At 45.0% G+C, this 27,662-nt stretch overlaps 3 protein-coding genes across 7 annotated transcripts in view; all 3 read left to right on the top strand.

The window, feature by feature from the left end:
* The window catches only part of SNX30 (sorting nexin family member 30), a 582,715-nt gene that overhangs the window by 344,430 nt on the left and 210,623 nt on the right, over window positions 1-27,662 (top strand). The gene's annotated exons all lie outside the window — the stretch shown is intronic.
* KIAA1958 (KIAA1958 ortholog) overlaps window positions 1-27,662 on the top strand; it is a 134,596-nt gene that overhangs the window by 24,737 nt on the left and 82,197 nt on the right. The gene's annotated exons all lie outside the window — the stretch shown is intronic.
* Window positions 25,600-27,377, top strand: LOC135972288 (myb/SANT-like DNA-binding domain-containing protein 2). Its single transcript, XM_065549735.1, has 2 exons — window positions 25,600-26,280; window positions 27,096-27,377. Exons 1-2 carry the CDS (start codon window positions 25,743-25,745, stop codon window positions 27,254-27,256), a joined length of 699 nt encoding a protein of 232 aa, XP_065405807.1. The 5' UTR covers window positions 25,600-25,742; the 3' UTR covers window positions 27,257-27,377.

Consider the following 27,662-nt stretch of genomic DNA (forward strand, 5'->3'; position numbering starts at 1 on the left):
GGGGTGTGTCTGTGCAGATTTGTTCCTGTGATTTTTTTCAGGGAGTTTCTTGAGCAGATGGTGCAGTTTCTTTTGGTAATCCCCAGTGGGATCAGAGGATAATGGCCTATAGAAGGTGGAGTTAGAGAACTGCCTAGTAGCCTCTTGTTCATATTCCAACTTATTCATGATGACGATAGCACCTCCTTTGTCAGCCTTTTTGATTATGATGTCAGGGTTGTTCCTGAGGCTGTAGATGGCGTTGTGTTCAGCACGACTGAGGTTATGGGGCAAGTGATGCTGCTTTTCCACAATTTCAGCCCGAGCACGTTGACGGAAGCAATCTATGTAGAAGTCCAGTCTGTTGTTTCGACCTTCAGGAGGAGTCCACGCAGAACCCTTCTTTTTGTAGTGCTGGTAGGAAGGATTCTGTGAGTTAGTATGTTGTCCAGAGGTGTGTTGGAAATATTCTTTGAGTCGGAGACGTCGAAAGTAGGCTTCTAGGTCACCGCAGAACTGTATCATGTTCGTGAGTCTGGAGGAACAAAAGGAGAGGCCCCAAGATAGGACAGACTCTTCTGCCGGGCTAAGAGTATAGCTGGAAAGATTAACAATACTGTCTTGTTGGGTGGGGTAAGGGAAGTACTGTTGTGGCTCCTTGTGGCATGTAGCAGTACTTTTGGTGGCACAGAAATATTTCCCCTATTTTATAGATGGGGACCAGAGGCACAGAGAGACAAAGTGACTTGCCCAAAGTCAAACATGGCAGAGTGGGGAATTGTATCCTGGTCTCGCAACTGCAAGGCAAGCGCTGTAACCATGAGACTGCCCTTCCTTTCTACCTGTCAGATAATAGGTACTATAGGATAACAGAAGGTATCTAGGAGGTTCTGTGATGTGTTTTTCTAGACCTGTGCAATCCCTTCCAAGTTCACACATTCTGAAATGTGAAAATGTTTGCATTTTAATAAATGTTTTTCCTGTGGCTGCGTCTCACTGTTGAATGCAAAGGCAAAGCCCGGGTTTGACATGCTAGTTTTCTGATTCACTGATGGAACAGAACTCTGATTCAAGGAAAAGAGATTTCCCCTTGTAAAACTGGGCTAGAATTATTACATGAACCAAAAATATAAATGAATAATGAGACAGTTCCCTATAAATGGGGAATTGCAGTAGGGGCAGTGTTATAGGCCACTCAGACAGACATGAAGGCGAGAGGAAATGAATTTCCTCTAGCTCTTCCACCTGGATCAGAGAGCACAACTAAATTGCATCTGATCTCTGTAATTACCAGAAAATGCCTTCTGCAGAGCTAGGCTGACGCTCCCAATCACGTGGGATAGGCTCAGACAATGACGGACACAGGAAAAATATATGTGACTTGTCCCGTGTGATCTATTGCAGTTAGCCAGGCTCAAATTCAAAATGCATGACGTACTGTAGCCCTGGTAAAACGTGTGTATCTCCAGATGAAGCAAAAAAGTTTGGAAAAAACTTTCTACAAACAGTTCGGGCTGATTTTCAGGTCAAGTCTGTCAGTCCATCATGAGGGAGGCTCCAGTGACAACAAAAAAAAGGTGAGGAAACCTTAAACCAACTACAAGAACCAAGTGGTACAAAAATGTAACAAAAACATTTTATGTGAACAACTAAACGGCGGTGCCCTGACTGTCTAGTGGCAACTTGTCACATGTGAATCCACACTCCTTCCCTGGTGCTTAGGGAAGCTAGGAGGGTTGTGGAAGCAGAACACACAGCAGAGAGGACAAAGAGAATAACCTCAAATACCTCCTTAGCGACTCTTTCTGGTGGAAGCATGGAGCAGCATTCACAGACTCCTGGGGGCCGTGCACAGCTGTCTCTTTGGAGAAGAGGTCTCTAGGAAGCTACACCTTTAAGACAAAGGGATATGTGTAGTGGTTTTGGGGCAAAACCAGAGGAAAACATGACGCATCAAGCTGGAGAGAAGGAAGAGAAAGGGATTAATTTTAAATGCTTGGGACACACTTGTTTATTACGTTGAGGCGGACCATACAGTAACCCTGCATCTGTGAAGGAGGGAAAATGGTTAAATTAGAGTACACATCCTATTTTACCCTTACTTGCCTAGCATGTCCATCAGGGAGTCCACTGAACAAGCAGGGGATGAAGTAGGCTGAGAGAATGTTGCAGGCAGTTGTGGGTGGACAGGTTGTGGAAGGCTGTGGAACTGGCTGTGAGGAGTGAAAATCCAGACCCTGTTGTGGTGCCAGATTATTCCCCATAGTTAAGGCTACGTTTATGTCATGGAGGTCATGGAAGTCACTGACTCCGTGATATTCTCTGCTTCAGTCCCACGGGCTGCAGGACTCTGGAGCTGACAGCCAGCGGGGCCCTGGCAGGGTTCCAGCGACAGGCAACATCAGCGACAAGTACCAGGGGGCCCCCTGCAAAGTTCCAGTGACTGGTGACAGACTCCCGAGGGGGCCCTCCTCAGGGTTCCAGTGATGGGCAACAGCCTCGTGCGGGGCGGGGGGAGGTGGATGCCTCGGGCGAGCAGCTGGGGTGTCCCATTTTCTCTTTGGGAAATATGGTCACCCTGCAGCTCCCTGCTGCTGCGGGCAGAGGGGGAACCCCACAGCTCCCAGTCACCATGGTGGTGGGTGATACCATGGAGTCACAGCAGCAAAAGTCATAGACAGGTCACAGCTTCCGTGAATTTTTGTTTATTGTCCATGACCTGTCCGTGACTTTTACTAAAAATAACCATGACAAAAATCTTACCCTTACCCATAATTAATAGAGAAATTCAGCTAGAAACTAGATAATCTTTGTTTTGTGTGATAAGGCATCTTTTATCAATTCTGCAAGCATTACAAAAATAGTCTTAGATATGTCTATGCGCACACAGCTCACATTCTACTGTATGAAGTGAGTGGTACTGACAAGTCCAGTTCGTGTCTTGAGCCAAATTCTATCCTGACTTACAGCCTGTGCCATCATTCAAATGATGTGATGTGCACAATTGGTTATGATGGGCTATAAATTAACACAGAATTTGGCCCAGTGTGTATGAGGTGTTGCAAGGGCTCTCGTTGCCAGTGAAGCAAGTGTGACTAAATAAGCAAATCTGTTGTACACCACTCAAAAATATTACATCTGTATGCTCACAAGGGAGCTTTCACTGATGGGAGGCTCACTTATGCCAGGCATGGCATGGAACTAAGCGACTGAGCTGCAGATCTCTGTGGACCACCAGTTACTCTCGTAAGGAGAAATCCTGTCTCTTCTGTCTCCAGGAGTGTGGAGGAACCTTTGGCAGTGGAACCAATGTGGTTCTGCTGTGACTGTGTGGGGCTCGAGTTGTGCACCACCTGTGAGTCATGAGACGCCACCTGCAGGACTTTCTGAGTGACCTTACGCTGGGAGAACTGGAGGAGGGGCCAAAGTTTCCACTAACCTCCCTCCTCTCTTCACCCCTAGGGGATTGTTAGGACCAGAGCAGCCTCAGCACAGTGGATCCAGTCCCACTATGGTCTGAGATGGACAATTTCTCCCTTCTTGCACCTTTAACCACCCCCAGGTTAGAGTAAAGGACTCTACGATTGTTTTACAAAAAGGATGGATGACCTTGTGATTAAAGCATTGGACTGGGACAAAGGCGATCTGGTTTCATTCCTGCCTCTGCCACAGAGCTTTTGTGTCATCTTGGGCAAGTCACTTAATCTCTCCGTGCCTCCATTCCCCACCCATGAGTAGGAATGATAAAATCAATAATGCTTTGAAGCACTCAGGTACTGTGGTGAAGGGGGCCATAGAGGTACTTAGACATTCTCAGTGGGCATGAGCATCACTGAAAGCTGATTAATGAATTTCAAGTTAGACAGGATTCTGGGTTTTTTTTCAGTGTGCTAATTGTTAACATTTTCTCTAACTTTTCCATATGCTTCATATATGTATTTAGTCAGATATAAACTATACAAAGAAAAATCTTACAACTAAGACCAATGATCCTGTCCTCTGTCGTCATTGAAAGGCGCCTAGCACATGGCATCATCATTGTTTTCTTGACTGATGTAATTTAGTAAATTCAGTTTGGGGGCTTTTTGCTAACATTCCTTCCTTAATTTTGATTTTCCTGACTTTTTTTCAGGTTGTGGTACAACCTTAATTTGTGACTTCAGTTTCTATAGGTTGAACCTCTCTAGTCTGGCACCCTCGGGACCTGACCGGTGCCGAACCAGAGAATTTGCCAAATCACAGGAGGTCAATGCAGAGTGCCAGCGGGAAGTAGGGGTGCAGGGGGTGCTGCAGCACCCCCAGGCTTTATGCCCAGTGTGGACCCCACCCGGGGTCTCCGATGCCAGCCCCAGGTCCCAGCCGCTGGCCCCTTGCCCAGGGTCCCAGCTGTCGGCCCCAGATCACGGCACTCCGGAAGCGCTGGGAGGGAGGAGGAGGAGTTGGTAAGTGCGGGGCCACTGGTGTGCGAGAGGTGCGGGGGAAGGGGGCAGGGGTGGGAGCTTGGCACTGGTGGATGCTCCACACCTGCTAATTTCTCCCTGTGTTCCCTGTGTGTGCTCCAGGCCCGGAGCACTCACGGAGTCGACGCCTATGCCGGACTACAGGGAGTGCCGGATTAGAGAGGTTCAACCTGTATTAAATTCCTTGGCCAGAGGAAACAGTCGGATTGGTATTTAAGCATGTAAATTGCACAGTAATAAAAAAAAAATTGACACACTCCTTTCGCCCAGCACCTAAAGCTGCTCATCTGAGATGTGACTGTGATTTGTGGTTGCACAGCTTTCCTTTGGCAGGCAGGCAGGGTCTGTATTTGTTTTGAATTACTTGGGTAAGGAAGAAAAGGTGGGTCCTTCTACGTTGGTCCAATAAAAGATATTACCTCACCCACCTTGTCTCTCTAATTTCCTGGGACCGACACAGCTTCAACAACACTGCACACATCAGATAAGGAAGTCCATTTTAAAAGTCACCATGTGATTGGAACCGGGTAGAAGTTTGTCAACATGACACTCAGCTCTGTGATGTGAAACGGGGGAGGGGGAGGCGTATGACTTGATAGCATCTCATTCCACCAGGTTGACCTAAAAAACAACCCCTCCCCCCCCCCCCCCCGAAACATGGTGGGATTGAATTAGGGAACAGCAAAACTTGCTTTTCCTGCTCTAACCTTATCTTGTGCTTTTGGGTCTAGACTCTGTTAAATTACAACTCCACACTCTGCCCAGCAGTAGCTGTGACTGTGCTGGACTCAGGAACAATGGGCCAAATTTTCTTCTGGTGTAAATGGGTGCTGATCCATTAACTTCAGTGGAGTCCAGGAGTTCCAGCTGAAGGCAGACCAGAGTGGTCTATGCTGCACCCTTTGAGACTGTGTGATTCAATCGCATCCTCACCTTTGGGATGATGTCCAAAATAATGCTGTTTGCCAGAAAATGTTTGCCCCAAACACTCCTTTTACCTCACCCCGTTTATTTATTTTGCATATTGCAGACACTGAAAGCCAACCTCTAGACGCCTTTCCTGTGTTTTTGTTTGTTGAGCATGCTGTTCTTAGCGGCAAAGTGTTTAACTTGCACAGCTGTGTTGCAGAGAGAGGGTCTTTCGAATTGTCATTATTGCTATCTAGCATCTTTTAAAAGTCAGCAGACAAGAGGTTTTTAATGTGTTGGCTTTTTGGTTCTGGCAGAATTAATCTTCAGCTCAACAGTTATTCTAAACACAAGCCTTTTAAAATGCTCTACATGGCTTTATTTTTGTATGTGTCCATTTTAGAACTACCGTATTTCTCAGACAGTGTGTTCCAATCTGGCACATATTAAGCAGGCTAAATTTCCGTTGACTTCAGTGGGAGGGATGCTTGCTTTGCAGACTTCAGGATTAGGCTCCAGCCTAGTATGTCATGGCCATGGTGTGGCTCTAAATCTGATTTTTAACACGGGTTGCTTCATCTACTTAGGCCAAACTAAAGTGGGTCATAACCTGGACCACCACAGAATTTAAGCCCGGCAAGCCTCATAATGTAACCAGAGCCTAAAAAACTATGCTGGGGCCAGTATGATCTAATTACTTGTTGGGGTGTATGAAGTGAAAGTACCCTCCAACAGAGTATGAATGATCAATTGCAAGATATTCCGAGAATTGTTTGACCCTGGAATACGTAGAAAGGGTCACATGGCCAGTGAGACTATAGACCTGATTCCAATCTCACTTACAGACATGTAAATCAGGAGAAGCTTCATGGAAATCAGTGGAGTTTTACTGCAGGAAAATGAATGGGGAAGATACTGAAGAGAGCTCCACTTTCTTCGTGTTGGGAATGCACCACACTGCATGGCTGAGTTAGCTCATCATGGTTTGCCGAAAGCTCTGAGTTTTAAATGGATCTATCTGGTGGATGGTAAAAACCTCTCCCTAAATTTGTGTCATCTTAGCAAGAGTGACAGAGAATGGGTTTTTGAACAGTGTAAGAATAAGCCACGGAAACAGCTCTCAGAGATCAGATTCCACTTTGGGACCAAAAACCAGGACCCAAAACTGTCTGAGGAAAAAACAGTTTGAATGCAAAATGAATGGTAATTCATTGTTGTCCCATGAATCCAGATTTAAAATAGCGTTGTGTTCATTTCACAACTTGATCAGTTCTTTCTCTTCCTCTTGATATGTGCTGTGATTGTGCATAGATAGCAAACAGGAAGTTAGAGTGGGTCTTTGTTTGAATGACCATCTTTGTAGGACAAAGTCACTTGAGGGTCTGTGCCAGCAGACGGCCCCAGAGATAGCAAATCCAGCATGGGGGCGATTACTCCTCCATACCCAAAACATATTGGGGTTAACACTGGACAAAAACTGAGCAGCATCGGCCGGGAAAGGGACAAAGCCGCTCATTCCCACTTCGGTCTGCATTGGCATGGCTCCAAAGGAACCCCCCACAGGACTTCAATTTGTTCTCTCCCTCCCCAACCTCTTTGTAAGCCCTGAGAGAGGCAAGTGGGATACTAAGTCCTTCTTTAGTAGAACGCCCCCTGGAGTGCAATAGGCCAGACTGGCACATGGAAATGTGCCATGTATGTCCCTGTGCCAGCTTTATTGTGTCTGGCCTCTTGTTTGCAAACATTATTCAGGATGCTTGAACTTCCAAACACGGGTTGCATTTTAAAAAGCATTGCAGAGCATTGTTTCAACTCGGTTGTTTTCACTGACAATTATCAGTAGTCTAGTTACAAACAGATGTAATTACAATAGGGATAGCATTCACACTTCATCACAAGTAACGTTTCAGAGCTCATGTTTGTAGTGTAGTAAAGTAGCTTAATTTGAAAGGGTGATTTCACAGATTTTGACTTTTTGTTGTTGAAATTGCCAATCATACCAGCTTAAAATAAATTTTGCCCTTGGAAGGCTGGAAAACAAACCGTGTTCATCTAGCTGTGTTTTGTAGCAACTCTATTTCTACAGCTGTAGAATAGTTTATGCTATGGAAAAGATTGTCAGTAATTCTAATATAACCTCTATGGGGAGGGCATATTGCTCCTTCATCTAGATGTGAACTGATATCAGTCCTTAAATTCTGCACTCCACTGTGAGGGAAGACTCTTAGCAGAAGTATGATGTCTTCTAGGATGACCAGATGTCCCGATTTTATAGGGACAGTCCCGATTTTTGGGTCTTTTTCTCATCTAGGCTCCTATTACTTCCCACCCCCGTCCTGATTTTTCACACTTGCTGTCTGGTCAGCCTAATGTCTTCACACAATGCACCATATCCTGCCATTCACTGTCTACCCAGAACAGGATTACCACTGAAGAAGCAGCTCATTGGCTCCCCAATCCTCTGACATACCACTGAAAAGACACATGCTATCAGAATGTTAGAATATATCAACAAAATGGGTGGTACTATGAGATGAAAGAAAGCATGGATATCGGCAGTTGTCGTATGGTACGAATCATAATAGCTCATCCCAATCCGCTTTCTTTTTGTTACCAACATTTATACTTCCATCGCAATTTGACTGTGGGGTTGGAGGGGAGACTGTCTATCAAATAAAATGGGTCTGTTTCTCCCCTGCATTGCACCTTGTGCTGTTTACACCTGTGGAAGGTAGATGTAAAATGATGTCATTCTGATTTTGTAGCCTTTTGTGCCACCTTTGCACTGGTGTCCGTGACTGTACCAGGCGCATGGCAGTGCGGAATCAGACTTGGTATTTCTTAGTTTTGTGCATTGGGTTCACATAGCTAAAGAACTTTTCAAAGGCGCTGACTGCATTCTAAAATAAAATATTACACAACGGTTGTATTATTTATTTGTTTATACTGCTGCAGCACTTGGGAGCCCCAGTCACGGATGAGGGCCCTACTGTGCTAGGTGCTGTACAAATAGGACAAGAAGACAGACGCTGCCCCCAATGAGGTTACAATCTAAGGGCAGGTCTGCACTTAAAATGTTGCAGTGATGCAGCCGCAGCACTTCAGTGAAGACGGGAGAGCTTACTGGTCAGAGACGATACCGGTCAGAATTCTGGGTAGTAGTCTCAGCATGGTAGCTGCCAAACTATTAAGATCTATATGTCCACAGAAAGGGCTTTGTATATTTTAGTGGCTATATCTCTATTGCTTTTTGAGCAACATGGTTCTGCCCAGTAATAATTTGGCAGGTACAATGAGTGTTTAGAGCTACATTTTCAAAATTAAGCAGCTAAGTTGTGCCTGGAAAATAGGGTTACCATATTTCAGCAAGCAAAAAAGAGGACGGGAGGAGCCCCGCCCTAGCCCCGCCCCTGCCCCTCCCACTTCCCGCCCCCCCAGAACCCCCAACCCTCCCCCCGTTCCTTGTCCCCTGACTGCCCCCTCCTGGGACCCCTGCCCCTAACTGCCCCCCAGGACTCCACTCCCTATCTAAGCCTCCCTGCCTCTTGTCCCCTGACTGCCCCAACCCTTATCCACACCCCCAACCCCCAGACAGACCCCTGGGACTCCCACGCCCCATCCAACCACTCCCCACCCCCTGACAGCCCCCCCCCCAGAACTCCCAACCCATCTAAACCCCTCTGCTCCCTGTCCCCTGACTGCTCCGATCCCTCTCCGCACTCCTGCCCCCTGACAGCCCCCCCCAGAACTCGCAACCCATCTAAACCCCTCTGCTCCCTGTCCCCTGACTGCTCCGATCCCTCTCCCCACTCCTGCCCCCTGACAGCTCCCCCCCAGAACTCCCAGCCCCCCACCCCCCGCTCCTTGTCCCCTGACTGCCCCCTCCTGGGACCCCTGCTCCTAACTGCCCTCCAGAACCCCACCCCCTACCTAAGACTCCCTGTTCCTTGTCCCCTAACTGCCCCCTCCTAAGACCCCCCCCAACTGCCCCCCAGGACCCTACCCCCTACCTGTACCCTGACTGCCCAAAACTTTCTCCACTCCCCCCAAAAAGCCCCCCCCCTGTTTCTTGACTGCCCCCTCCAGAACCTCCCTGCCCCTTCTCCTGCCCCCTGGCCCCCTTACCCTGCTGCTCAGACCGGGTGTTGGGCTCTGTGCGAGCCGAGCCGGACACATGGCTGTGCTCCCCAGCACAACAAAACCCGGTCCCTGGCCCTGCACAGTGCTGCTGGACCGGGCTGCAGGGGAGAGCTGCCGGCTCAGAATGCAGGGCGGATCCGGCTCCTCTACAGCTGCTCCGGAGTCCAGCCCGGGACTTTCCTGCAGTCCTCCCAGCTGCTCGCTCTGCTCTGCCGGGGGAGGGGGGAAATCCCGGACATTTTGAGTGCTTTACAAATTCCCCCCGGACGCTCTTTTTAGAACAAAAAGGAGGACGTGTCCGGGTAAATCCGGACGAATGGTAACCCTACTGGAAAATGAATGTACAGTGGTAGAAATTCTCAAGCCTCCTGAACACCCACTCTTTTGCTTGCAAGGGTACGGGGTAAAAAAGGAATTGGGCAGGAGCAAAAAAGGAATGTCCTTGAGTGATTTGGGCTTCCCGGCATTTGAATGAGGTGCTCAGGTGTGTAATCCCCTTTTATTTGTGAAACTAGCCAGGAATAGCTTGGTGGCCACACACCAGCGCTCACTAATTCAGAAACATGATCTCTACTCTGTATCTTCCTTGTCAGTTTTTACCCTGCCCCTATAGTCACAAGCCTCTATACTTGCAATGTGCAGGGTCAGGCTCACAATGCATAGTTGTAATTGCAAAATGCATAGTTGTTGACACATCACGAGTTCTGGCCTGCCCACGTGCACTGCCTGTTAGCAATTACTTGTTTATCTCTACACATGCCCATTTTCCAAACACCATTTAAGGACCTGTATTGAAATTTTGCCACCTGCTCTTTTCTAGTGGCTTCCAATCCAGAAAAACGGTAGTTGTAAGAAAAGTGACCTTAATTTGCAAATGTGCACAAACATGATCTGCTGCTGTGACTTTCTAGAAGTCTAGAAAATACTGTATTGAAGGACATTGTGTCCCTGTGTCATTAAAGATTTTTTTTAAATCTATAGTAACTGATGCCCCTCTATAAAAGTAAATAATAACCAGCTCTGATTACTCTGGTTCTTTCTGGAATCTGAGGGGGGATATTCTCCAAGCTTATTGGATACTTTCTTCTGAAAAAAACAGGCAGAAGTTTGAGAAAATGTAGCAGAATAGTGCCATGACCTATTTTGTGTTCAACTTATGCACTACTACCAATGGGCATTCTTAACAGTGCTGACCTTTTTTCTCAACTGTTTTCCAACTGCTACATTGAGGACTCAGATTCAAATTTCATTCCTAATTAGATATTCTAGGGTAGATTTTATTCAGACAAGTTAGGTGCACAAAAAGCATGTTCAACTGTCCATTTAATTTACATGAAGAATTACTCCAGCTGTGTGTGCAAATTGGGTAAATAGATGTGCAAATGTACCTAATTAGCCAGTCGTGTACAATTACCTAACTGGTGCTGTTAAATTTGCCATTTGTCATTCAGCAGCTCAAGCTGCAGGTTATTCTGAATCCCAGTTGTCTAATCTACCAAAAGGAATGAAGGTTCTAAGCTTCATTAGAGAGCATTATTTACTAGCGTTCTTATTCCTGAGTGTCTCATTGTAGACATACTCTGCAGGCAATCACAAACTGCTAGCCAACATTAAATACAGATGCTAAATGGACATAGGGTGATGCTCTGTGTCTGTTGATCTTAGATGTGCCCCAACCCTGCATTCAAGACACATCTAAACGTCCCGTTGACTCTAATGACAGTTTTGCTCGCATAAAAATTCAAAGATGCAGTCCTTTGGCCAGATCTTTCAAACTGGGTGCCTAAAGTTTAAGTCTATAGTTGGTCATTTAGCACCAGATTTAATTAGGGGCCTAAAGAGGCCCTTTTGAAAATCCCACTAGGTGCCTAATTGCATCTTTTGGCGTTTAAGCCCCAGATCCTCAAAGGGGGGGGGGTTGGTTTCAATGGGAGTTAGGCACCTACATCTCTTTGAGAATATGGGGCTAAATACTTTTAAAAATCTGGCCTTTGGTACCTGACCTAACATCCATTAAAGTCAATGGGAGCCTTTCCATTGACTTTAATGGGCATTGGATCAGGTCCTTATTGAAGTGGTCTGATTTTTTCAGAGCACCCACAGTTCCATTGATGTCTGCATACTGAAGGCTTACAAGAATTGGTCCAATGTAAAACAGTCCATGAGAGGACTGAAATGTGTGGCTACTAAATCAGGCCACATCCTGGTCCTTGCCTATCCTTCTACATAGGCCACAGCATTCTACACCCTCCCAAAAACTTGTGGGTACCTACTTGTGTGCTGCTCATGTTGGCACAGGGTTCTGGATTTCTCCCTTAGTGAATTCTGTCAGAGGGAGATTGGCTGTAGATTAGATTGTAAACTCTTTGGAGTAAAGATCGCAGTGAGGTCTCGGTCTTGGCCGGGGCCTTTGCACACTTCCACAGAACGAATTTTAATAATTTTAGGCATAATCTATTTTATCCCTTAATTTAAAGTTTAGGACTTTCAAGGCTGATGAGGCTCGTGCTTTCTTTATGAGGGAAATAAGTAAAGAGTTATTAATGGACTATAAAAGACAGTGGCCTGGTGTGATTTAAAAGTATTTTTTATCCATTAGGCCTTGATTACGGTGTGTTACCCAATATTTCTAACTGGCTTTAAATTTGGATGCAAATCTTTTCATATCCTGGCTCATCTCTAGGAGAGCTTTCATGTTGCTATTTTTTCATATAACTTCAAAGTCTTGTCTAGGGACTATTTTAGGGACTTAACTGCATATGATCTATTATGCACAGTTGGATACCAGCCTGTTCGCAAATTAGTCTTCTGTCTATTTCCAGTATTTTTGCAAGTCTGTACTCTTTTTTGCAATTTTTAAAGAATCTTTTCCAGCTTGGCATTTGAAAAAGAGAGAGCCTTGTATGTAAACTGCAGAGCATGACCTGCATGGTTCTGCTAGTATTCTAAAATTCCTGACCATTATTCATAAACTGCAAGGTTGCAGGGTTTAAAAGACAGCTTAGAATTTCACTCTTATTGAGAACTGAGTCTTTTTAAAAATTCTCTTGCTCTGCTCAAAATCATCTGTGAATAAAAATATAACAATACATATTTAAAAAAATCTAAATTCTAGTGTAGAGCAGTTTCCTCCTCGTGCAGAAAAGTTGCGAGCTCCTGCAATAGTTTTCATTTTCTATAAAAGCGTAACGCTATATTTAGTGTAATAGCTGCTAAATTGCAATCTGTGACCATACTCATGACATTTAAGCTGAGCCAGTGGCGTAGCCAGGATGGGACACTTGGGTGGGCCCCGATTTTGGGTGGGTGGTCAATGCTGCGGCGGGGGAGGGGAGGCAAGAGGGATGGGGCAGGAGGGATCAGGGCTGCCTCCCCTCACCCTGTCCAGCTGGCCTTGCGGAAGGTGATGGACACTGTGGCCAAGACCCCCTCTGGGCCCAGGCGTGCAGCCAGGGAGTGGGGTCAGGGGCTCATCCTGCTCCGCCCGCCCAGCACTCAAGACGGGGAGAGGGGTCGGGGGCGGGGGTTTACCCCACTCCATCTGCCCAGCATTCCAGCTGGGGAGTAGGCAAGCCCCTGTGCCCCAATGCCGCTCCCTGGCTGGAGCATGGGGCAGGCTGAGCAGGGCAAGTGCTAGGGCTGGAGCAGACCCGGGGATCGGGAAATGGGCCTGGATGCTAAGGGAGTGGGCCGCGGCCCACTCAGGCCCACCTGTGCCTTCGCCCCTGAGCTGAGCATTTGTCTATATTAAGAAAATTTACACTGGTTACCCTTGTGCCAACTTCCTTATTGTAGACAATTGTACTGTAGTCAGAGATATCCTACAAATCAAAAAGACAAACCAACACTGAAAAAGTAAAATCTCTCTGGAAGAAATGGTGCTCTCACTTATGCATGAGCGACTGCATGGGCTTTGCATACTTCAGATAGCCTCGTAAAAGAACCAACAGCATCAGCGTTCCATAGTATTTTGTGTGTATATCGACAATAGCATTCTTTTACATTTTCACAAACTAAGTATGGATTTTCTCTTTAGAGGCAAATGTTCTGGAAAAAAGAAAGAGAAGGGAAACATCTCACTTTCAGGCTCTGAATTTGATCCCTCTTATTGCATTCACATGAAACGAGAGATGACATACACTCATGATTGTGGACTCAGAAAATTATCAAATTTTAAAATCTTTCAAGTGGGTCTCACATTTTCATCATTTGGGGATGGCCATTAAGCACAGGCTGTGGCAAACGTTGACAATTTTGATACAGCAAACAGATAACGTGTGACTTTATGTTCATATCACACTGAAAAATTGTATAAAAAAAGAGACCATTCAGGAGCAGATAAAAAAAAAAAAAGTTTGGTCCACAAAAGCCCTTCTTGCTAGCTACATTGTTTTAGAATGTTTAAGATATTAAATTTATTTGCAACATACTGTTCAGTGATGATTTTACAGATAACATTCTCTTCATCTAAAATGCCCTTAGGGTGAACTTGGTACTAATGAAAATGAAAGATTAATAGGACTGATTTGAGGTAACCACAGAGTTTTTTACCCGCCTTGGCAACATGCCTCCATTCTGACACACAACACCATTGCTATTTCCGTCCTGGCACTCCATTGTCTGTGACTGTCAGTTGCATTATACTATATGTTGGTTTCTCCATTGTATTTGCAAAAACCCAAGCTATTTTATGCCGGGTTGATAAGCATCTGTCAGAGATGATGCTGGCCTTGAACCTGCTGAGTGAGTCCCATCAATGAAACCTGTAAGATTATTATACAGAGGTTTTATCCAAACATTCACTCAGCAGCCTTTGATATGTCAGATGGAGTTGCCAGATCTTTAGCATCCGGAGTCCTGTTAGGGTATGTCTACATAGCAGCTGGGAGGGTGTTTCTGAGCATGGGTAGGTAGATACACACTAGCTCCGCTTGAGTTAGTGCATTAAAAACAGCCGTGCAGTCATCACAGCACAAGAGGCAGCCTGGGCTGGCTGCCCGAGTACAACCCTGCTCAACCCTCTGGATATGTACTCAAGTGACTAGCCTGAGCTGCTAGTTATCTCGGTCACGCTGCTATTTTTAGGTGCTGGCTCAAACATGTCTACCCGAGCTGGGAATTGCCCCTCCCTGCTGCTGTGTAGATGCACCCCGTCTTTAGATGAGGCAGTGTAGCCTTTAACATATGTTTGCTGATCAAGTTGCAGTCTAGGTGGGAAACCTTTTCTCAACCAGTTTTTCCCTTCTGCCTCTTTCAAAACTTCCTGGCTTTTCATTCTCTGCATGTATCATGACAGTTCCCATGCTCTAGTAGTGCTTGCACGTCTCATAAATGCATAGACTTGAAGGCCAGAAGGGACCATCATGATCATCTAGTGTGACCTCCTGCACGTTGCAGGCCACAGAACCTCACCCACCCACTCCTGTAACAGACCCCTGACCTCTAGCTGAGTTACTGAAGCCCTCAAATCATGACTTAAAGACTTCAAGTTACAGAGAATCCACCCTTTACACTAGTTTAAACCTGCAAGTGACCTTTGCCCCATGCTGCAGAGGAAGGCGAAACACCCTCCTACTCCTGGGTGTCTGCCAATCTGAAACAGGGGGAAATTCCTTTCCGACCCTGAATATGGTGATCAGTTAGACCCTGAGCATGAGGGCAAGCCCCACCAGCCCGACACCTGGGAAAGAATTCTCTGTAGTAACTCAGAGCCCTCCCCAGCTAGTGTCCCATCACCGGCCATTGGAGATATTTGCTACTAGCACTCACAGATTGCCTACCATGGCATGGTAGGCAATCTTCTCACATAATCCCCTCCATAAATTTATCAAGCTCAGTCTTGAAGCCAGTTAGGTAGTTTTGCTCGCTGCTCCCCTTGGAAGGCTGTTCCAGAACTTCACTCCTCTGATTGGTTAGAAACCTTTACCTAAATTCAAGCCTGAACTTGCTGATGGCCAATTTATATCCATTTGTTTTTGTGTCCACATTGACACTTAAATAATTCCTTTCCCTCCCTGGTATTTATCCTTCTGATGTATTTATAGAGAGCAATCATATCTACACTCAGCCTTCTTTTGGTTAGGCTAAACATGCCTTATGAGTCTCCTCTCATAAGATAGGTTTTCCATTCCTTGGATCATCCTAGTAGTCTTGTCTGCACCTGTTCTAGTTTGAATTCATCTTTCTTAAACATGGGAGACCAGAATTGCACACAGTATTCCAGATGAGGTCTCACCAGTGCCTTGTATAATGTTACTAACACTTCCATGTCTCTACTGGAAATACCTTGCCTGATGCATCCTAGGACTGCATTAGCTTTTTTCACAGCCACATCAGTGGCGTCCATAGTCAACCAATACACCCAGGTCTTTCTCCTACTCTGTCACTTCCAACTGATAAGTCCCCAGTGTATAGCAAAAATTCTTGTTGTTGGTCCCTAAATGCATGACCTTGCACTTTGCACTATTAAAATTCATCACATTTCTATTACTCCAGTTTTCAAGGTCATCCAGATCTTCTAGTATGATATTCCGGTCCTCCTCCATACTGGCAATACCTCCCAACTTAGAGTCATCTGCAGATTTTATTAGCACACTTTTTGTGCATGGATCATTAATAAAAATGTTAAATAAGATTGGTCCCAGGTCCGATCCCTGAGGAACTCCACCAGTAACCTCTCTCAAGCCTGACAGCTCACCTTTCTGTTTGACCCGTTGTAGTCTCCCCTTTGACCAGTTCCTTATCCACCTTTCAATTCTCATATTAATCCTCATCTTCTCCAATTTAACTAATAATTTCCCATGTGGAACTGTATCAAATGCCTTACTGTGATCCAGCTAGATTAGATCTACTGCATTTCTTTTGTCTAAAAAATCAGTTATCTTCTCTTTCAATTGGTCACTTCTTTCCTTGATCTTTCTCCAGTGCTGACAGTACTTTCTTCCCCACCACCCTGTCCTCTTTTTTTACACCACACACATCTTGGATAAGTTTTGCACTATCTTTAAAAGTGGCCAAGATCAGTTTTTCCCTTTGTTTAGCAAAGCCCAGGTTTCCCTTTGCAAATGAGACACCAGATGCTCTAACAAAGTCTACCCCACTTTCTGGGATTCTGTATTTATTTTAGACTCTTACAGAACAAAATTTGAAAAAAGCAAGCAAGCAAACAAACAAAACATCCCAAATTCCAAAACACCCACCACTGGGCTCTCTACCTCATCTCTGAGGTCAGATGCTTCTGTTGTAGTCTTTAACAGCAGCAGTTTTAAGGCACCCCCTCCAAAAATGTAGATGACCCAAAGCATAGAATAATCACTTCTCACAACTATCTGAGCTAGGATCCTTATTGTGAGCTCAGTGGTTGATCTGTGCTCCTAAGGAAGAGCTGCTCATAATTGGCAGCATTATGAGGGTCTCCTGCCAAACAAACCAACTTGTTGAACCCCCTGTTGGTCCTAGATAACTCCCTGCAATAGAGCCTGAAGCAGTGGGGTTTCTTTCCAGCGAGTGTCTTCCAGTTTAGAGTGGGGTTTTTTTCCAGTCCAGAAGGGTCATTTTCTTGCACCATGACACACCCTAAAGCTAGGTTTGAGCCCAGACTGCATTTTCACATTCTGCTTAGAAAGCTCTGAAAAGGGTTTGAAATGTGAAGAAAAGGTGACAGTCTTATCTAGCGAACAGACACCATTTTCCAAAGCGGTGTTGTATGCACATGTTAAATTCTTCAGTAAAGTGTAATTGAAGATGGACCTCAATAAACCATGAGTGTATTTCTCCTATTCTTATCTAGACTTTGGGGCAAAAGGGTTCTGCTTCCTACATGGAATGGATGAATTCCTTTAGAAATACCATGATTTATTTATTGTTGTGGTTGACCCCATAGCAAGCCATTGTGTTTCCATGACAACTATGCCAGGGCGGATATTTACATGAATATTTTCTGGTCTACCAAAGAACGTGGCTGAAGTAAGTTCATTCAATCAGACAAGTGATAGGAGCAGACAGCAGTAATAAGCCTGGGCCAGTCCACAGGTTGGCCATTTCGGGCCCGATCCAAAGACCAGTAAAGTTAATGGGAAGACTCCTGTTGGCCTCAGTGGGCTTTGGATCAGGGCCCAGATGACAAGTAGGAGCCTAACTACCTTTGGGCATCTGGGCCCAGGAACCTTGATATTCACGAGATTATGCCAGTGAACTTTACTTCTGGGAATTCGGCTAGGTCACAGCAGCTGTTTGTAACTGACTACCTAATCACCGCCCTTTCAGTCTGTGTAATTTAAAGTGAATAGCTGGCAAATTAATATTCCTTTCAGAACTATGGAGCTTACATCGTTTTGATGGTTAAACGCAGAAGTTCAAGTCTCAACTCTTTTAGTGGAAACACAAAACTCTGAAGACAGTGGGTTGTAAGTGGAGGAAGAAATGATTTCCATAATAGGTCCCTCTTCCTCCTCTCATCTTTGCCTGTGCATCATAGGTACACATGGGGTCACCTGAGCACTTCTGGTAACAGTCCCCTAGGTAGAACATTTTGAATAGAGGGCCCTTAGCTCTGGAAAGCAGCTGGTAGTCATCAGGTCTTGGTGCAAAGTCCATCTCTGTTCTGAAGATTGCAGTGAGAAATGTCTATCATGAGGAAGCCCATTATGTTATGTAAATGCACCTAGAGGATGCTTGATATTCAATAAATATAACATGAAATAACGAGCAATTTTGGGTTTGCTTTAAAATTCACGTGGTTACATTTTCCAGTCTACACTTATGTTTTGTTAATGATTTGAGAGCTGAGTGTTTTAAAAAATTAATCTTAAAATCTTGCCGTTTCACTCTAAACATTCCTTATCATTCAAAAATTAGTATTAGCTTTTATATTATCGCCTGGAGCTTGCAAGTCTTTGCGTAGTGCGTAGCAAGGAGCACAAAGGTTTGTGCCTTAGCATGAGGCAGCAGGAAGGGTACATGTGGGTGACAGTAAAGCTAAACACTGTGGGTTTGATTTCTAGAGCACCTAGAGTCAGTGAAGTTAATACGAGCGCTGGGTGCTCAGCTGCTCTGTAAATCCGTCCATAACTACAGTCCCCCAAACTGAGCAGTAGAAAGTCCAAAGATCCTTTCATGTCTGGTCCCTTAGGGGCAGATTCTGCCACCATTACAGTAAGTAGTTACTGAGCATTCCTACTCATTTCAATGTCCCTACTTGAGGAGAGAGGTAATACTCAGCATGAGGAAGGGTGGCAGAATCCCATATATACTGCTGGGAACACAAGGGCGGGAACTGGCCTATACGCTTGGGATGGGAACACAAAATCAAAGGTGGGCAGGGCAAAGGTGGAGAATGGGCATGTGTGAGGAGTCATGGGCTTATGTGTGAACCTTGACAGACAAATAAGGGAGGAGTCCTTGTGGCATCTTCGAGACTAACAAATTTATTTGGGCATAAGCTTTCGTGGGCTAGAACCCACTTCATCAGATGCATCGATCAGATAAGCACGAAAGCTTATGCCCAAATAAATTTGTTAATCTCTAAGGCGCCACAAGGACTCCTCGTTGTTTTTGCTGATACAGACTAACACGGCTACCCCTCTGAAACAAGGGAGGGATTCTCTCACCCACTAGGGCCCAGCTGAGGAAAAATTCCCCTGGGGCAGGCATTGTGAAGGACAGCTGTTCGCTGCGCTAGTCAGGACCCCTTGCAAACCCTGACCTGAAACCACATTAGTCCCCCTTCACCTTGCACTGAGCCTCTCTATGCTGTGCCTCTGCAAGACAGCCTACAACGTCAGCCAAGGTGTTTAGCGTATGCTCCCCCTTGGCCTCAACTCCACTCTTAGGTAGGAGTAAATGATCATCTCCGCAGCACTGCTCTCAGTCCTCTGCACTTCACTTCCTGAACTGCTCACCCTCTCTTTTTCCCTTGCATTTATACCACAGCACACTTCTGCAATCTTGCAGCTGCACCAGGCAGGTTCAAGGCCTACATAGCTGACATTGTTTCAGTGTGAACGGAGTGAAGTGATGATAGCCACTTAGAAATAAATACAAGCAGCAACAACATTGTTTCATAATGTTTTTAATGGGGGGGGGGGGGGGGTGAGGGAGAATTCTCCTGGAAGTTCTGTTAGTGGTTTGTAGAGGGTTTAATTTTGCGAAAAATACCAAATGCTTTTGGGCTAATGACCTGATGATATTCTTCAAAGTCAAAATAAATCTTCTTCTTCTTCAGCTGGCTAAAGGAATCTCCTCAGCAAAACTGTTTGCTGCCTGTTAAGCACTTGTTGTGCTGGCAGTTGTAGTTGAAACCATGCCATCCTGGGCAGTGAAAGAAGCTTCCCTGAAGACATGCCATCAACTGAGGAATAGCTGCAGGCCAATGGAAAGGGTGTGGCAGAGTGCCATGATATTTTAATGAATGGAAAACTATATTGTCCATTAAGATGTGCCACTTTTTAACATCCCATTCCGGAAAAGAAGAATTCTTAGCACCGTTTATTATATCTGTTACTGGTGTTACAGTATTATTGTTATTTGTTATGGGTGAAATTCTGATCCCACTGGAGTCAACTCCCATTGACTTCAGTGGGGTGACGATTTTATCCTATATGTTTAGACATATGTAAAAATGAAAATGCTTGCTACCCAAAATGATTCGATAGACACAAAAAATCAGACTCACTTGGAAATGGGTTTTTTCTTTTTTAATCATTGTGTGCTTCTAAATAACTTCTTGTGGCGCTGTTTAAAAACATTAACAAATAATACAGGATCCCCAAATGTGTAGCTGCTATATGGATTGATTATGGAGAGATGCCACTTTCTATTTCTAGGCTGCCGGTTGGAATCCATGCCAGGCTGATAGGGAATAATGACTAATTATTTGGGTTGGGGGAATCTCTTGTAGTTCCAAGACTCAGAAACTTGTTAAACTATTTTTGAGATTTGCAAAACTAGCCTGAATCCGTGACCCTTTCCCCTGTACTTTTTACCTTTTATTCCCCCAGGAAATAGTTATCTTAAAAATGTTTTTTTTGGATTAAAAAGAATCATTGCTATTTATTAGGGATGGGAAATTGCTGTTTACTCAAACAGTAGCATGGCACAATTGGGTGTCTTACACATGGTCTATTATAGTGCAACTATTTTTAACAAGTTTTTCTCTCTCCTTTTTGCGCCTCTCTTCATAATCTTTCTCTTAAGTAGAATATAAATGCAATAATATTTGAGTTTGAATTCAACTTTCAAACCCCTAATGTCTGAGTGGGTTTGAAATTAGAGAAAATTAGTTCACCCAACCCTATTTATTACTATCTGGTGGCCTGTGTGAAATGACTGAATCGTTGTCAATCTAGGTCCTAATGATCAGGGTCCATATCACAAGTGACATCTTTGTGGCAACTTCAGCAAAGAGGTCAAAAATTGGTGGGGCCTGGAGACTGAACTCTCACTGCTAGTGGCGCTTGCTTCAGGATGTGGGCTGAGACTGCAGCAGGACCCTGTGGGGAAGTTTGCACAGCTGCTGCCCTATTTGCAGATAAACAGAAAAAGGCTTGTCAATTTCAGTAGTTCTACAAGCATTACAAATTTCACTTAAGAAAATAAACAGTCTGGTAAAATAATATATAATTGTCCAATAGCCAAAACTTTGAATCAGCTAGAAGTTTATATAACACCAATAAAACTGCTAGGGTAAAAGTTGTGAGCCTTGTGGGTTAAGGGCTCAGATTTCTCTCTCTTTATAAGTGTAAAAATAAAGAAACTTGCAAATGAAACTTCCGCTTCCCTTCTCTTTGGTGGTGGAATAACATCCCAGTGGCAGCCACAGTGTTTGCTCACATGGAAGAGTTATATTAAGGAAGTATTGATGTATTTCAAGTTGCTTCTTAGTGTGATGTAGCAGCTGGAAGTGAGCAGTGCTAGCATGAGGTGACCAATCAGCAAATGTTCAGTAGTGGTTTGAGACCCACTGGTGTAGGGGTTAATATAGAATCGCCAGTCGCACGCATTAAAAAATCATGAGTCAGGCCCCAAATATCATGAGATTGGCTTAAAAATCAAGAACTTTTTTGAAAAATAAGAAATTTGAGGGGGGTCTTCTCATTTGCCTTCTGGTGTTGGAGCCATTAGCGGTCAGGTTTTCATGCTTTTCACTGCAACCAGGAGGGTTAGAAACTTACTTGGTTTATTTTAATGAAAGCTCGGTTTTTGAGTAATAACATGGCTCCGGTAACTTGGGCTTCAAGAAAAACACTAAATATTGTAAGTCTCGGAAGAAATTCCTGCGAGATGGGAACAGTGTTGATAGAACCATGGGCCATACTGTTATCTTTGGCGCAAATCCATGCAGAAGGCCCTGAAGTCCAAAAAGATATGCCAGAAGTGCTAACGGATGCTGTTGTGACTTACAGGCTGGTCAGCATGAGTGAGTGCTGATTTGGACAGAGTTAGCCATCAGAGGAAATCCATTCTTATCTTATGTGGCTTTGTGAGGGCAAAGTGTTGCATATTGCTGCAGTCTCCTATCTCCTTGGAACCATTTCCCCCGGTCACATGCCTCAGGCATATGCATGGCATGGAGGGCACAGGTGGTGCTGTATGGCATAATATCACATAGCTGCACTTCCTCTCACATATTCACAGATCTATCCAGTTCTGTGTATAGTCCCTGGGCCTCTTCACTGCTTCCTGTTCCTTGCCAGCATGTCTCCAATGGAGACAAGACCCTCAGTTGCCTCGCCGCCTGCAGAACCCATTCATGGGGTGATTTCAGAGCAAGGAAGGGAAACCTTGTCTAAGCCAACAATGACCTAGTCAGCATTACTAGAGGCAGAAAAAAGGGTAGATGTTGCTGTTCCCCCATCTCCAGTGTTTTCCCCAGGAATTGAAATTGGGGGTGGGTGTTGGAATATTCACGGGGGGTGAGGGCTGATGAGGGTTGAGACTGTGAGGGGAAAGGTGGGCTGTATGACACCATAGTAAAAACTAAAAAATGTTTCATGACCATTTTATTAGATTTAACTCATGTTTTAAAATCATCACAAAAATTAAAGTTGGCTACTCAAGCCTACTAGAAAGCACAACATCTACAGCCGTCTTGGTTTCTTGCTCTCTTTGGTGTCTTCTTGTATGTCCTTTACTTCCAGTCCTTCGTGACATGCTCATAATCAGGCAGAAGGTGATTTCTTTCAGGACACAAAATTCTATTCAATGAGGAAAAAGAACAATCAACTGTAGCTGTTGTGATTGGGAATAGCAAGAGATGCATTCCTACTTCTTTCATCCCAGGAAACAGCACAAAAATTGGGTCGAACCACTAGTGATGATAAAGAAGTTGAAGTTAAATCTTCATTCGTTTGTCATATGATATTCTACTCTGTGTTCAAATTCTCTATTCTGTCCTGATCACATGGCAGCCCCATTGCTGGTAGTGCCTCACTCCACTCAACTGTCAGTGTTTTATAAGACAGGCATCAGTAAAAACCAGGTGGAGGTTGATTGAATCCAGAAATTGCTATTGTAGATTTGTAAGAATCAAGTCTGTGTACTTTTTCAGCTAGCTTAACAAACACTTCTTGTCCTCTTCACTTAAGGAGTCAATGTAAGTACCTTCATTAGTCAACTTCTGAACTGAAATCTTTGCTTCTTCCAATACACTTTCAATGGATAGCTCTGATTGATACACGGGTAGCTTCTATTGCTAGACAAACATCTACTACTGTTGTAGCAGATGCCTGGATGGCATTGTATAATGACCCAAGTGGTTTCAAAAGTAGACTTAAAAGAGAGAGAATGGCGATAGTCTTCTCTGAACGTAGTAGCAAAAGTAGTCCACCAGCCTCACTACTTAGATCCATCCTATCTTGGTGGATACTTTCCAAAGCCATTAATAACGGTTGCAGTAATTTTAAGACAACAGCCAAGGATCGCTCCTGAGAAAGCCAGCAGGTTTTCCCAGGTTGGACTAATTTGAACTTCAATCCCAGTGTATCTTCTATTTGTTACCAAGACGTTCAGTCCTTTTGGACTCTTGCTGGGGAAAAAAAGAGTATAAAAAGCCATTAAATTTATGGCTTTTTAATGTCTTTTGAAGATTCTGCAGCTTGTACAAGCGCTAGCTGGAGTAGATGGTCTCTGCAGTGTGTATAGGAGAGATTATGGTTACACATCTCTCTGAGCAAAGCTTGTACTCCATTATGTCTTCCAGAGAAGTTTGTAGCTCCATCAGATGCACAAGCAGCCATCTGTTTGGAGATCAATTTACATGCATTTAACTCTTCTAAGATGTCACAGATGGAGCTGATGTGTCTTCTATAACCTGAATATCTAAAATGCATCTGTTGGCCTACCACGGACATCAAGATAACATACGCAATGACTTAATACTTCATGCCTATTTGCACTGTTGCATTCATCAGCCATGTATGCACATATTTTGAATATGGTGAGAGGGTTCTTCACTTTTTCAACTGCTGAGTCGTTCACAGTTGCACCACGTGCTTCTAGAGAGTCAGCTGAGTTTTTTTCAGAAAGATAGCGAGCATTTGCCAGTCTTGTTCGAAACCAGTGTCCAACTTCAGGATTAACAAGTGACAGTGCACTATAAACTGGAGGCTAATGTTAAGTGTGTGGTATGATGCAACAGCCATGTTGGTTCACATAAACTGAGTTGTGTCTCCAGCATTCTTAACAGCCTCATTAAGTTCTTCTAAAATTGGCTTTGACAGTGACTGGCTTATAAGGCTTGCTGCATGTTAATGCAGTCCAGAGGCATGGTGTTTTGCAGCCTTTTCATATAGATTGCCAGTATTGGCTTAGCTGATCAGTCTGGCAAATCAAGCTCCTCCACTTTTACTACATAAATCCATGATATGCCCACATCTTGAATACTGCGTGCGGTTCTGGTCACTCCATCTCAAAAATGATATATTGGCGCTGGAAAAGGTACAGAGAAGGACAACAAAAATGCCTAGGGGTGTGGAACACATTCCATATGAGGAGAGATTAAAAAGACTTGGACTTTTCAACTTGGAAAAGAGACGACTAAGAGAGGATATGATAGAGGCTTATAAAATCTTGACTGGTGTGGAGAAAATGAATAAGGAAGTGCTATTTACCCCTTCACTTAACACAAGAACCAGGGGTCACCCAATGAAATTAATAGGCAGCAGGTTTAAAACAAACAAAAAGGAAGTATTTCTTCACACAATGCACAGTCACCCGTGGAACTTTTTGCCAGGGATCTTATGAAGACCAAAATTATAACAGGGTTCAAAAAAGAGCTAGATAAGTTCATGGAGGTTAGGTCCATCAATGGCTGTTAGCCAGGATGGGCAGAGAGGCAACACCATGCTCTGAGTGTCCCTAGCCTCTGTTCGCCAGAAGCTGGAAGTGGACAACGGGATGGATCACTCCATGATTCCCTGTTCTGTTCATTTCCTCTGAAGCACCTGGAATAGTCACTGTCAGAAGACAGGATACTGGGATAGATGGACCATTGTTCTGACCCAATATGGCTGTTCTTACATAAAAATAATTATAATAATAAAAAAGCTTAGTACAGAAACTCCCCAAGATAATGACCTCTTGAGATAGCGATGTTGTGAGATAATGACCTTGGCAAATAATGCATTTTAAAAATCTTGGCCTACTAGGAAACCTATATTTATAAGTTTGCCAGTCACAAATCTAGCATTCTGGAGCGAAGTCACTAAAACATAGTCCAATGCTCTGGCCGCTGTTGTTTGTCGTGCCACTGTTCACTCTACCGCTCCGTCCCCAATGGCCCTGCACTGTCACCTTCTGCTGCCACCTGCCACTGTGACCTCTGTGAGTTGATCTCTCGAGGTTCCACCAGCTCTCAGTGATTTCAGCTCTAAGGCCTGGTCTACACTACGGGTTTAGGTCGACTTTAGCAGCGTTAAATCGAATTAAGCCTGGACACGTCCACACGACGAAGCCCTTTCTTTCGACTTAAAGGGTCCTTTAAACCGGTTTCTTTACACCACCTCCGACGAGGGGATTAGCGATAAAACCGGCCTTTACGGGTCGGAATTGGGGTAGTGTGGACGGAATTCGACGTTATTGGCCTCCGGGAGCTATCCCACAGTGCTTCATTGTGACCACTCTGGACAGCACTCTCAACTCAGATGCACTGACCAGGTAGACAGGAAAAGACCCGCGAATGTTTGAATTTCATTTCCTGTTTGCTCAGCGTGGAGAGCACAGGTGACCACGCAGAGCTCATCAGCACAGGTAACCGTGATGGAGTCCCAGGATCGCAAAAGAGCTCCAGCATGGACCGAACGGGAGGTACGGGATCTGCTCGCCATATGGGGAGATGAAGCAGTGATAGCTGAACTCCGTAGCAGTAAAAGAAATGGCAAAGTATTAGAAAAGATTTCCAAGGCCATGAAGGACCGAGGCCATAACAGGGACACACAGCAGTGCCGCGTGAAAATTAAGGAGCTACGGCAAGCTTACCACAAAGCCAGAGAAGCAAACGGAAGGTCCGGGGCAGAGCCGCAAACTTGCCGCTTCTACGCGGAGCTGCATGCGATCCTAGGGGGTGCAGCCACCACTACCCCAACCGTGTGCTATGACTCTCTCACTGGAGAAACACACAGGGAAGACGGTTCGGGGAACGAGGAAGATGAGGATGGAGGTACTGTAGGTAGCTCACAGCAGCAAGGAAGCGGAGAAACCGGTTTCCCCAACAGCCAGGATATGTTTGTTACCCTGGACCTGGAACCAGTAACCCCCGAACTCACCCAAGACCCTCAGGGCACACAGGAGACCTCTGGTGAGTGTACCTTTGTAAATATTTGTAAACATTACACATGGTTTAAAAGCAAGCGTGTTTAATGATTAATTTGCCCTGGCAATCGCGGCCAGTACATCTACTGGAAAAGTCTGTTAACGTGTATGGGGATGGAGCGGAAATCCTCCAGGGACATCTCCAGAAAGCTCTCCTTTATGTACTCCCAAAGCGTTTCTGGGGAGGGCTGCCTTATCCCGTCCGCCATGGTAGGACACTTTACCACGCCAGGCCAGTAGCACGTAGTCTGGAATCATTGCATAACAAAGCATGGCAGCGTATGGTCCCGGTGTTTGCTGGCATGCAGACAATATCCATTCCTTATCTCTCTTTGTTATCCTCAGGAGAGTGATATCATTCACGGTCACCTGGTTGAAATGGGGTGATTTTATTAAGGGGACATTCAGAGGCGCCCGTTCCTGCTCTTCTGAACAGAAATGTTCCCCGCTGTTAACCACGCGGTGGAGGGGAGGGGTGAAGTGATCATCCCAGAGAATCGTGTGTGTGTGTGTGGGGGGGGTGGTTTACTTGTGTTTGTGCCGCATGTTAACCGGGAAACCGCAGCCCCTCCTTTTACATTGAAAACCCATTTTAAATGGACAACCCAATTCATCCTTGATATGGGAAATGCGCTGCTGTTTGCAACCTTTCCCGCATGTTAAGAAGGTTAAAAAAGCCAAAACACTGTGGCCTACCATGGCTGCCTGCAAGCCGAAATATGCGACCTTGTAATGAAAGAGTGTACCCATTGTTCTCTAAAATGTGTCTTTTTTAACCACCTCTCCCTTCTCCTCCACCAGCTGCAAATGTTTCTCCTTCACAGAGGCTAGTGAACATTAGAAAGAGAAAACGTAGGACGAGGGACGATATGTTCACGGAGCTGCAGATGTCCTCCCACGCTGATAGAGCACAGCAGAATGCGTGGAGGCAGTCAATGTCGGACATGAGAAAAGCACAATAAGAACGAGAGGAGAGGTGGCGGGCTGAATGGTGGGATGAAAAGAGCAAGTGGCGGGTTGAAGACGATAGGTGGCGTCAGCTTGCAGACAGACGGCAAGAGTCAATGCTCCGTCTGCTGGAGCATCAAACTGATATGCTCGAGCGTATGGTTGAGCTGCAGGAAAGGCAGCAGGAGCAGAGACCGCCGCTACAGCCCCTGTTTAACCAACAGCCCTCCTCCCCAAGTTCCATAGCCTCCTCACCAAGACGCCCAAGTACACGGTGGGGGGGCCTCCGTCCACCCAGTCACTCCATCCCAGATGATCGCCTAAGCATCAGAAGGCTGGCCTTCAATAAGACTTAAGGTTTTAAAATGCAGTGTGTCCTTTTTCATCCCTCCTCCCCCACCCATCCCAGGCTACCTTGGC

Source organism: Chrysemys picta, chromosome 6 (assembly GCF_011386835.1).
Source record: "Chrysemys picta bellii isolate R12L10 chromosome 6, ASM1138683v2, whole genome shotgun sequence".
NCBI lineage: Eukaryota > Metazoa > Chordata > Testudines > Emydidae > Chrysemys > Chrysemys picta.